The sequence below is a fragment of the Pelobates fuscus genome, chromosome 7, assembly GCF_036172605.1.
Source record: "Pelobates fuscus isolate aPelFus1 chromosome 7, aPelFus1.pri, whole genome shotgun sequence".
In the NCBI taxonomy this organism is placed as follows: domain Eukaryota; kingdom Metazoa; phylum Chordata; class Amphibia; order Anura; family Pelobatidae; genus Pelobates; species Pelobates fuscus.
The window spans coordinates 80,070,897-80,083,066 of record NC_086323.1 but is presented as its reverse complement, the minus strand read 5'-3'; the positions used below and the strand labels follow the sequence as shown (position 1 = coordinate 80,083,066).

General features: G+C 47.0%; 1 protein-coding gene across 2 annotated transcripts in view; it reads right to left on the bottom strand.

The window, feature by feature from the left end:
• HENMT1 (HEN methyltransferase 1) overlaps positions 1–12,170 on the bottom strand; it is a 54,164-nt gene that overhangs the window by 36,216 nt on the left and 5,778 nt on the right. For both annotated transcript variants that reach the window (XM_063426131.1, XM_063426130.1), the window contains exon 2: positions 392–510. In XM_063426131.1, the coding sequence (XP_063282201.1) occupies positions 392–478 (87 nt within the window). In that variant the 5' untranslated portion in view covers positions 479–510. The remainder of the gene's footprint in view (positions 1–391; positions 511–12,170) is intronic.

The following is a 12,170-nucleotide window of genomic DNA, read 5'->3' as shown; positions in this document are numbered from 1 at the left end:
ATTTGTTTTATCCTTCATGAAGTCTAGGCTCATGTTTGTGGGATTGGAGAGTTATATTCACTCTGGGGATTGCTATAATCACTATACTCACTTGATTGCTCTTGTAAGAGCAGCCTGCTTTGCTCTCTGGACTAGGAGAGGTCTACCCACTGGAAGCTGGATCCTGGTCTTGGGTCCAGGGTGGGTGGAGGACAGCGAGACCCCAACCAAGATGCGGCGGTTTGTGGGGTTAATGGTGGTTATGGTGTCCAGTGCGGTGCTTATGGTACTAAAGGGTTACTAGGAAGCAGCGATTGACGGAGGTACCCAGTCGGGGTGCCAGGCAGTCCGTCACAGTGAGATACCAAAACATTATTATAATTCTAACAGAAGTAAAGAGACAGACACTGACCTTTTTAGGTTTGTATCGATCCACAAAGGACACCACAAAGTTGTATCTCTGCTGGTACAAACGGGGGTTGAATACTATCGGCTCCATTAGTTCTTATAAATCAATTTTCTAACCATGAGCTATTAAATAAAAAAGGAGAAGTTGTAACTGCACATTATGAATGAAACTTCCAAAACTATTATTTGTTGCACTTTGTTGATAGAGAATAGGGATCATAGACTACCTTAAACCAGTGGTTTTTAACCCTTAGATTGGGAACTTGAGCTTTGCCCCCATGTTTTTCTGTAGCACCCAAGGAGTTGGGGGAGACACACCATAACTCTACTATAAATTGATCCCTATAAAAGACATAAGTAAGCTAATAAACCATGCAAAAAAAGATTTGCTAAACTACAAAATGAGAAAGTGATGGCCAAAGAGAGCAAAACCAACCAAAATATATACATTAAAAAAAATGAAATTATAGGTACATTGAAAACTGGGATGGGGGTGTTGATAAAGAAGAGGTAAAGGCAGAAATTTTAAATAACTATTGATCCTCAGTATATAATAAGGAATAACCTATGGCTAGATATATGTAAATGATTGCTACAAAAACTTTTAGAAAATTTGTGATTGGATGACTCAAAACAAGGTGCTGCATCAACTAATGAAAGTTAATATAAACAAAGCTCCAGGGGCCTGATGGTATTCACCCAAGAGTACTTAAGAAGCTAAGTGTGGAAATAAGTGAGACTCTGTTTTTAATCTTTGAAGGTTCTTTTCCTTCAGGAAAGGTACTGGAGAATTGAAAGGTCATAGATGTGGCTCCTACATCCAAAAAGGGTTCAAAATCTTTGCCTGAAAATTATAGACCGGTAAACTTAACGTTTGTGGCTGGGAAAGTATTTAAAATGTTAATAAGTGATAATATTCAGGAATTCATTGAGAAGAACATTGTTATCAGAAAATAATCAGCATTTTTTTTTTTTTTTTTTAAACATAGGTCATGTATAGAACAGGGTGTTGCAGTGAATGTGATCTACTTGAATTTTGCCAAGGCATTTCATACGGTTCCACACATAAGGTTAGTGTTCAAACTCAAAGAAGTTGGTCACGATGAAAATTAATGTTCTTGGGTAGAACATTTACTTAAAAATAGAGTACAGAGAGTTATCATTAATGGTAAATTTTCAAGCTGGACAAAAGTGGAAAGTGGTATCGCTCTGGGTTCTGTTATTTATAAATAATCTTGAAATAAGCATTGCAAGTCATGTTTCAGTGTGTGTAGATGATAACAAAACTAAGCAAAGTAATACACTATGAGCAAGATATTACTTTTCTGCAGAGGGATCAAGATAGATTGGGGGGACTGGGCACGCAAATGGAAGATACAATTTAATATAGAAAAATGCAGTTATGATCTTCAGGGTAAAGAATGCACAAGCAACTTACACCCCCTTTCCCATTAGGTAGAAAAGGCACTGACCTACGGGAGCCGGTCCAATGGGGTTGCCTGTTTTCAGCATTTATAATATGCCTTTTTTGAGGTCAAGTGGGCTGATTGGGAGAGATAAGTATATGGAGCCTTGGACAGTGTCCTCTTTAAACGAGGCAGTCTAATTAAGCATGATAGCAGAGCTGCATGGAATGTTATATGAGTGACGTGTGTGAGGCTGGACAGGAAGTTGAAGGGATCACTCCACATCTGCCTTTCATACAGGAAATGCCTTGCAGGAGGAGCAGGGGAAGCACTTAGTGATGCATATTGTATAAGAATTAATGCAGTTATGCTATTAAAAATAGGAGTGTCACTAGACTACAAAAAACATGGGAGGATGAGTACTTTGCAAATAACCCTTCAAACTCCATATGCCCTAAACACCCCTTTTCCCAAAGTCTAAACAAATCTTGGTCCCACATTTAAGCACTCAAAGCCTTAATCTGAAATAAAAAAATCCTTTATCCTAAATAAACACTAAAGGGTCTGAAATACAAACACTATTTAGGTGGTCGGCTCCCCTTACATTTGTAGAAAACATACCTTTATTACAGCACCACGCGGGTCCCCCGGCTCTTGCAACGCCTCTGATCTGCCTCCTTGGTTGAGATCATCAGAATTGATGATCCCAGCCAATCCCATGTTTTCCCATAGGAAAGCATGGAGAGGTTATCACACATGCGCGGCAAAACGCAGCGCTGCAGCTATGCGTCCGTCATTGAGATTAAGTGGTCTGAGTGACTATAGTGGTCCCTTAAGGTTAAACCAACCATGCTGTGACTATATCATCTATTGTAGTATATTTTTTTTAAAATTTAGATTTCAATTTGCTACAATTTGGAGTTCAGTTAATAATGCCCCTTTCAATTATTTTGCAGTTCAACTGTCTGCCTAAAATCTTAAATTCAGTTTGAATTCCTAATAATTCACATTTTTAATACATAGATGTGTCTATTAAAATGTCTAGAGGTTTGTTTACATATCCCTAATATTTAAAAAATATATATGTGTAAAGTGTAAAAATAAACGTAAAGAGACCTATAAGCACGAAAAACAACTTTAGCTGAATGAAGTGGTTTTGGTGTATAGATCATGCCCGTGCAGTCTCTCTGCTCAATTGTTTGCAATTTCAGAGTTAAAGTGACACTTCAGGGGGGCGGAGCCTGAGCTCGGACCGGAGCGGTCGCCATTTGCCTGAGCTCCGCAACTTTTACACGGGACAATCAGCCAAAACGAGTTGTGCCGACCTCATAAACTGGCTACTCACCCTACTCCACCATGGCCAACACGCCATATGCCGTTCTTTCAAGTGGCCAAAACGCCCAGGAAAAAAAGAAAAACAGGGGCCTACTACAAAGCCCAAAGCCTGGACCTGACGGCTCTGTTTGGCGCCTACACCCCGCCGGACATAGCTGGAGGGAAGCCGGCACAGCCAGATACGGCACCCGCTGAGATGGGACGTAAGTCCCAAAAATCACCCCCTCATACCCCAGCAGGGGCCAGGAACATAGAGACAATGCTCCAACGGCAGCCACCAGCTAAAATGGCGCCGGCCGGGACAAGCAAGGCCGCAGACGCGCCGGAGGGCACCCCATCAACCACAGCACACCCACAGCATGTCCTGCCGCAAAATGGACTTACCACAATCCCTGCAGGGGATAACTCAGCTCCAGTCACCCAAAGGGAATTCCACAATCTGGTGGGAGAAATTAAACACCTCCTAGCAGCAAACGTGGCAGCCATACAGGCAGAGGTGCAAAAAGTCAGGGACAAAGTGCAAACAGCAGAGGGGGATATTGCCGACCTGAAACAAGGTATGAACACAATACATGAAACCATCCAACACATACAAATCATGCAACAGGCCCTCTCCCTGCACCAAGCCGCACTGAATGATAGGTCCCAAAGAAACCACCTTAAGATAAGGGGCATCCCAGACTTGGTAACCCCAGACGAACTCCCCCACTACATAAGACGACTGGTTGCCACCATCCTACCGGCTGCACAAGCTAAAAAAAGTCACCCTGGACGGGACATACTGCCTACCCAAACCCAGCAGAGCTCCAGCAACGGCTCAACAAGACGCCATAGTGCGATTCTCTAACTCCTACGACAAAATCGCCGTCTGGTCTGGTTTGAAGGTGACACCCTCACTTTCTACCAGGACCTCACGAGATCCACCCTACAGTGGCGGAGCTCCCTCCAACCTCTCACAAGCCAGTTGAGAACTGCTGGCATCAAATACCGCTGGATGTCCCCCAGGACACTGGTAGTGAACCATAAAGGGACGGTACATAGACTATCGTCAATGGCAGACGCCTCAACCCTCCTCACGGCACTCGGCTTGCCAACGCAGGCACCGACAGATGGTGGACTGCCAACTACTCGCAGAAGGAACCCATCCAGAGTGCCCCCGTTCAAACCCACTGCCAACCCAGCCGTACAGACAGGGACTTGAAACCTGCTCGCCTAAAAGTTAAACCAGGACTTTTTGTTTTGTTGTTACTCACAGTTATTTTATATTTGTACACACGATACACACACGAGAGGCCTCTTAGTAAGACCTCACGCACCTAACACTTTAAAGCCCAGAGACAGGGCAGGCGACTGGCGTCACACCGGCCAGTTCTCCCCCCCCCCGCCACCCCCTTGGTTAGGGGTAACACCTTAGGAGGGCAAACCCACTCATACTCAACAACCATGACTCACGTAGCAATACGATGGCTCCGCAAAGAAATGCCCGACCCGATCCATAGTTAACACCTCTCCAGATTACCTATCACTCATCTCAATACCACAAACACACTCACGAAAAAAAAAAAAAGTGCAAAGTCTTAACTATGTTGTTTTCTATTCAACTAAAAATGTGCAAAGTTGTAGCCACGACGACGCTTATCTATAGTGATGTACCGAACTGTCCGCCGGCGAACAGTTCCAGGCGAAATTAGCGTGTTCGCGTTCGCCACGGCGGGCGGACACATGCGCAGTTCGATCCGCCCCCTACTCGTCATCATTGGGCAAACTTTGACCCTGTGCCTCTCGGTCAGCAGACACATTCCAGCCAATCAGCAGCACTCCCTCCCTTCCACACCCTCCAACCTCCCTCCCAGCATCCATTTTCGATTCATTCGGAAGATGCATGCTTAGTGAGAGGAGGGAAAGTTTAGCTGCTGCTGATTAGATAGGGAAATTGATAGCTAGGCTAGGGTATTCAGTGTCCACTACAATCATGAAGGACTCATCTGATCTCTGCTGTAAGGACAGCACCCCAAAAAGCCCTTTTTAGGGCTATAACATCAGGCTGCTTTTTTTTTTTTCCTGTGTAATGTAATTGCAGGTGCCTGCTTGCCAGCTTCTGTGTGAGGTTCACATTGGATACTGTGCCTACTTGCCCAGTGCCACCACTCATATCTGTTTTAACAATAGGTTAAGCTTTACATTTAAAATAAATATTTTTTTTTCACTGTAATAGAAGAGCAGTTGCCTGCCTGACAGCTTCTGTGTCAGGTTGGATGCCTTGCCCATTTGCACAGTCAGTGCCACCACTCATATCTGTTTTAACAATTGGTTAAGCTTTAGATTTTAAATAAATAATTTTTTTCACTGTAATAGAAGAGCAGTTGCCTGCCTGCCAGCTTCTGTGTGAGGTTCACATTGGATACTGTGCCCACTTGCCCAGTGCCACCACTCATATCTGTTTTAACAATTGGTTAAGCTTTAGATTTTAAATAAATAATTTTTTTCACTGTAATAGAAGAGCAGTTGCCTGCCTGCCAGCTTCTGTGTGAGGTTCACATTGGATACTGTGCCCACTTGCCCAGTGCCACCACTCATATCTGTTTTAACAATTGGTTAAGCTTTAGATTTAAAATAAATATTTTTTTTTCACTGTAATAGAAGAGCAGTTGCCTGCCTGCCAGCTTCTGTGTCAGGTTGGATGCCTTGCCCATTTGCACAGTCAGTGCCACCACTCATATCTGTTTTAACAATAGCTTAAGCTTTAGATTTTAAAGAAATCATTTTTTTTCACTGTAATAGAAGATCAGTTAGTTGTCTGCAAGCGTCTGGGTGTCAGGCCTACTTCAGCGTGTGCTCTGCAGACCTGTGCCAGCGTGCTTTGACAGTTGCCAATCATATCTGGTGTCTCTTTAGCGTGCTTTTACAAAGAAAAAAGGTTTCCAGTGTAAGCTAATAGCAGACAGTCAGTGTCCTTCAAGCGGCTCTGTCAGGCCTTCCTTCAGCGTGTGCCCTGCACAACCCTGCCAGCGTACTTTGACAGTTGCCACTCATATCTGGTGTCTCTATAGCGTGCTTTTACAACCAAAATTTTGTTTCCACTGTTATAGATTGAATAGCAGTTACTTGTCTTCAAGCGGGTGTCTCAGGCCTACAGTGTGTGCTCTGCAGAACTGTTCCAGTGCACATTGCCAATCATATCTGGTGTCTCTATAGCGTGCTTTAAAACCAAAATTTATTTTTCACTGTTATAGATTGAATAGCAGTTACTTGTCTTCAAGCGGGTGTCTCAGGCCTACAGTGTGTGCTCTGCAGAACTGTTACAGTTCACATTGCCAATCATATCTGGTCTCACAGTAGCTTGCACGCATAGTACCACTAATCCCCAAAAAAATGACAGGCAGAGGCAGGCCTCCCCGCAGGGGCCGTCGTGGTCGTGGTGCTGTGATTCCCTTTTGCCCTAGAATAATGCCCAGTTTTCAGAAGCCACGTACCCTGAACTTGAAAAGTTCTGAGGACATAGTTGACTGGCTAACACAGGACACCCAATCTTCTACAGCCTCCGCTCGGAACCTTGACGCACCATCCTCCTCCAGCTTAGCTTCAGGCACCTCTCAAGATAGCACTCACCCGCCTGCCGCCACCACCAAAACTAGCACCACAGCCGCTTTACTTGGTATGTCAGAGGAGTTATTCACACACCCGTTTGAAGAAATGAGTGATGCGCAACCATTATTGCTAGAGGATGTAGATAACAGGGATATGTCTCAGGCAGGCAGCATTAAACACATGGAGGTACGGTGTGATGATGATGATGTTGTACCCGCTGCTGCTTCCTTTTCTGAGTTGTCAGATACAAGCGAAGCGGTTGATGATGACGATGCGTCCATGGATGTCACGTGGGTGCCCGCTCGCCAAGAAGAAGAACAGGGCGAAAGTTCAGATGGGGAGACAGAGAGGAGGAGGAGACGAGTTGGAAGCAGGGGGGGGTCGTCGCAAGGAGCTAGTGGCACAGTCAGACAGCATGCATCGGCACCCGGGGTCAGCCCGACAGCACGCCAATCAACTCATGCTGTGTCCACCACCAGAATGCCGTCATTGCAGAGCTCAGCAGTGTGGCATTTTTTTGTGTGTGTCTGCCTCTGACAACAGCGATGCCATTTGCAACCTGTGCCAAAGGAAACTGAGTCGTGGGAGGTCCAACACCCACCTAGGTACAACTGCTTTGCGTAGGCACATGATCTCACATCACAAACGCCTATGGGATCAACACATGAGTACAAGCAGCACGCCTACTCTAAGCCGCCATCCTCCTCCTGGTCCAGCATCTTCAGCCACGTCAACCACTGCTGTCCTTCTTGCCCCCTCTCAACCATCCGCCACTCCGTCTCCCGCCTTGAGCAGTTCCCGCTCATCTGCCCACAGTCATGTGTCTGTCAAGGACATGTTTGAGCGTAAGAAGCCAATGTCACCAAGTCACCCCCTTGCCCAGCGTCTGACAGCTGGCTTGTCCGAACTATTAGCCCGCCAGCTTTTACCATACAATCTGGTTGAGTCTGAGGCGTTCAAAAAATTTGTAGCTATTGGGACACCGCAGTGGAAGGTACCCGGCCGGAATTTCTTTTCACAAAAGGCAATCCCCAACTTGTACTCGATTGAGCAAAAGGAAGTCATGGCATGTCTGGCACACAGTGTTGGGGCAAGGGTCCATCTGACCACTGATACCTGGTCTGCAAAGCATGGTCAGGGCAGGTATATCACCTACACTGCGCATTGGGTAAACCTGCTGACGGCTGACAAGCAAGGAATGCGTGGCATTGCAGAGGAGTTGGTGACACAGCCACGAATTGCAGGCAGTCCTGCTGCCACCTCCTCTACTCCTTCTACTCCATCCTCTTCCATAACCTCCTCGGCTGAGTCCTCTTGTGCAGCTGCTTCTTGCTCCACATCAACCGCACCCCCCCAGCTCCCCAGGTACTATTCCACATCCCGGATACGGCAGTGTCACGCCGTCTTGGGTTTGACTTGCTTGAAAGCAGAGAGTCACACCGGACAAGCACTCCTGTCCGCCCTGAACGCACAGGTGGAAAAGTGGCTGACTCCGCAGCAACTGGATATCGGCAAAGTGGTGTGTGACAACGAAAAAATTTGATAGCGGCATTGAAGTTGGGCAAGTTGACACATGTGCCGTGCATGGCACATGTGTGTAATCTGATCGTACAACGCTTTGTGCATAAGTACACAGGCTTACAGGACGTCCTGAAGCAGGCCAGGAAGGTGTGTGGCCATTTCAGGCGTTCCTACACGGCCATGGCTCACGTTGCCGATATCCAGCGGCGAAACAACATGCCAGTGAGGCGCTTGATTTGCGACAGCCCTACACGTTGGAATTCAACACTCCTAATGTTCGACCGCCTGCTCCAACAAGAAAAAGCTGTTAATGAATATTTGTATGACCAGGGTGCTAGGACAGCCTCTGGGGAGCTGGGAATTTTTTTGCCACGTTACTGGACGCTCATGCGTCCTTTTGAGGAGGTGACAAACCTAGTCAGTCGCAACGAAGGCACCATCAGCGACATCATACCATTTGTTTTCTTCATGGAGCGTGCCCTGCGAAGAGTGCTGGATCAGGCTGTAGATGAGCGTGAAGAGGAAGAGTTGTGGTCACCATCACCACTAGAAACAGCCTTATCAGCATCTTTTGCTGGACCTGCGGCAACGCTGGAAGAGGATTGTGAGGAAGATGAGTCAGAGGAGGATTGTAGCTTTGAGGAGGAGGAGGAGCAAGACCAAACACAACAGGCATCCCAGGGTGCTCGTTGTCACCTATCTGGTACCCGTGGTGTTGTACGTGGCTGGGGGGAAGAACATACCTTCAATGACATCAGTGAGGAGGAGGAACGGGAAACGAGTAGCTCGGCATCCAACCTTGGCAAATGGGGTCTTTCATGCTGTCCTGCCTGTTGAGGGACCCTCGTATAAAAAGGCTGAAGGAGAACGACCTGTACTGGGTGTCCACGCTACTAGACCCCCGGTATAAGCAGAAAGTGGCGGAAATGTTACCGAATTACAACAAGTCGGAAAGGATGCAGCATTTGCAAAATAAATTAAAAAGTATGCTTTACACAGCGTATAAGGGTGATGTCACAGCACAACGGGAATCTAACAGGGGGAGAGGTGGAAGTCATCCTCCTCCTCCTCCTCCCACGACCACGCCGGCAAGGACAGGACGCTTTAAAGACGTGTTGTTGATGGAGGACATGCAGACCTTTTTAAGTCCTATGCATCGCCACAGCCCTTCGGGATCCACCCTCAGAGAGCGACTCGACCGACAGGTAGCAGACTACCTCGCCTTAACTGCAGATATCGACACTCTGAGGAGCGATGAACCCCTTGACTACTGGGTGTGCAGGCTTGACCTGTGGCCTGAGCTATCCCAATTTGCGATAGAACTTCTGGTCTGCCCCGCTTCAAGTGTCCTGTCAGAAAGGACCTTCAGTGCAGCAGGAGGTATTGTCACTGAGAAGAGAAGTCGCCTAGGTCAAAAAAGTCTAGATTACCTCACCTTTATTATAATGAATGAGGGATGGATCCCGAAGGGACTGACACTGGGCGATACATTCGCTTAAAAAAGGCCTGATGAGATGAGCTGCCTTGGGCTAAAAATGGTCCACACGCTGCTGTATTTTAGCTCTGAATGACGTTTGACTTGCGTGACTTATCCGCCACCAACTAGGGTTCAAGCCGCCATGTTTTAGGGCACTTTCTGCCTGTGAAACAAACATCAATTTTTCTGGCCGCTGCTACAGCAGCGGCTGCAACAATACCAAATTTTTCAGGCATGTGTACATGCCTAATTTTTAGGCCCACTGGTGCAGCACTGTGGCTTCAAAAACCAAACCAAAAATTAAAATCCTCCAAGATGGCACCAATATACCAGTGGTCTAAGCATCTTCCCACCTTGGCCTAAAAAGGGGAGGTGATTCAACAATTAAAAATCTCTGCCATTTACACGTCCACTGATAGGAGACGCGGAAGGTATTAAACTGATATGAACAATACTCCACTCCTATCAGTAGGTCCGTCCCATTGTGATTTATGCCCCCCACCCACCGCGCAGGGATGGGGGCCGGGGGGGAGGAAAGTAGGCCCCCCCATTGTGATTTATGCCCCCCACCCACCGCGCAGGGGTGGGGGTCGAGGGGGGGAGGACAGTAGGTCACCCCATTGTGATTTATGGCCCCCACCCACCGCGCAGGGGTTGGGGAGGACAGTAGCTCCCCCCAGTGTGTATCAGGGGCTTTGAGGACAGGTGTCAATCCATACCTGCCAAGTGACCCTATGTAGGGGGAACAGTCTCTATTCTGCTCTGTGTCAGTGTGTATCATGGTCTCTGTGGACGGGGAACAGTCTCTATTTTGCTGTGTCAGTGTGTATCATGGTCTCTGTGGACAGGGAACAGTCCCTATGCTGCTCTGTGTCAGTGTGTATCATGGTCTCTGTGGACGGGGAACAGTCTCTATTCTGCTCTGTGTCAGTGTGTATCATGGACTCTTTGGACAGGGAACAGTCCCTATTCTGCTCTGTGTCAGTGTGTATCAGGGGTTTTGAGGACAGGTGTCAATCCATATCTGCCAAGTGACCCTATGTAGGGGTAACAGTCCCTATTCTGCTCTGTGTCAGTGTGTATCATGGTCTCTGTGGACAGGGAACAGTCTCTATTCTGCTCTGTGTCAGTGTGTATCAGGGGTTTTGAGGACAGGTGTCAATCCATATCTGCCAAGTGACCCTATGTAGGGGGAACAGTCCCTATTCTGCTCTGTGTCAGTGTGTATCAGGGGTTTTGAGGACAGGTGTCAATCCATATCTGCCAAGTGACCCTATGTAGGGGGAACAGTCTCTATTCTGCTCTGTGTCAGTGTGTATCAGGGCTGGGCTTTGAGGACAGGTGTCAATGTTAGGTGATTTCTGCCCTTTATGGATTAAAAGCAGACTCTGCATCAACTGTGCAATTTTCCATGGGAGTTTTGCCATGGATCCCCCTCTGGCATGCCACAGTCCAGGTGTTAGTCCCCTTGAAACAACTTTTCCATCACTATTGTGGCCAGAAAGAGTCCCTGTTGTTTTTAAAATTCGCCTGCCCATTGAAGTCAATGGCGGTTCGCGAACATTTGCGGAAGTTCGCGTTCGCCGTTCGCGAACCGAAAAATTCGGGTTCGCGACAACACTACTTATCTACTATAACTAAAAATGTGCAAAGGCTTAGCTCCGTCAAAGTTTGTGTTCTACTTAACTAAAAATGTGCAAAGTCTTAACTATGCCAAAGTTTATTGTCTATTTACCTCAAAATGTGCAAAATATTAGCGATGCCAAAGATTGTTTCTGTATTGCTCGCACTCGCTATCGTGGCGCTGCAAGCACGTTTGTACTCATTTGCACTAACAAAAATAAAGAATTAAAAAAAAAAAAAAAAAAAGTGACACTTCAGCTACTTGAAGTTGTCTGAGTGCACTGACCCTTTTACACTTAGTGCTGCAATGTAAAACATTGCAGTTGCAGAGAATGCTCTGCATGAGGACCTCCAATGTTAGATTTTTCCCCATAGGAAAACTTTGATTAATGCTTTCCTATGGGGAAATCCTAATGTGAGCAGGGGCATTGCCGCGCATGTGCATAAGGTCTTCCCCAACGGCTGACGGCGGGGGAGGGGCATGGGCGGAGCCTGACCCAGCACCGAGGGGCATTGGCGCTGGATTCAGGTAAGTGACTGAAGAGGTTTTAACCCCTTCAGTGCTGTGGGAGGGGGTGCAAGAGGGAGAGAGGCACTGTAGGGAACTATAGTACCAGGAATATAAGGACATGGTGGGAATAATAGAGGAAGCGTTCATGGGGATAGGTATTACCCAGCAGCGCAGAGACCCCGAGAAAGAGAAGATAGAGACTTTGTGGGTTTGGCTGACACTGTCATGGAGGACTATTGATACCGACCGGGCTCCATCCCCCTTGGCCGAGCGGAGCCTATGGTCGATGTAGCAATAGGGGGAAAAAGGAGTTATTTCATGA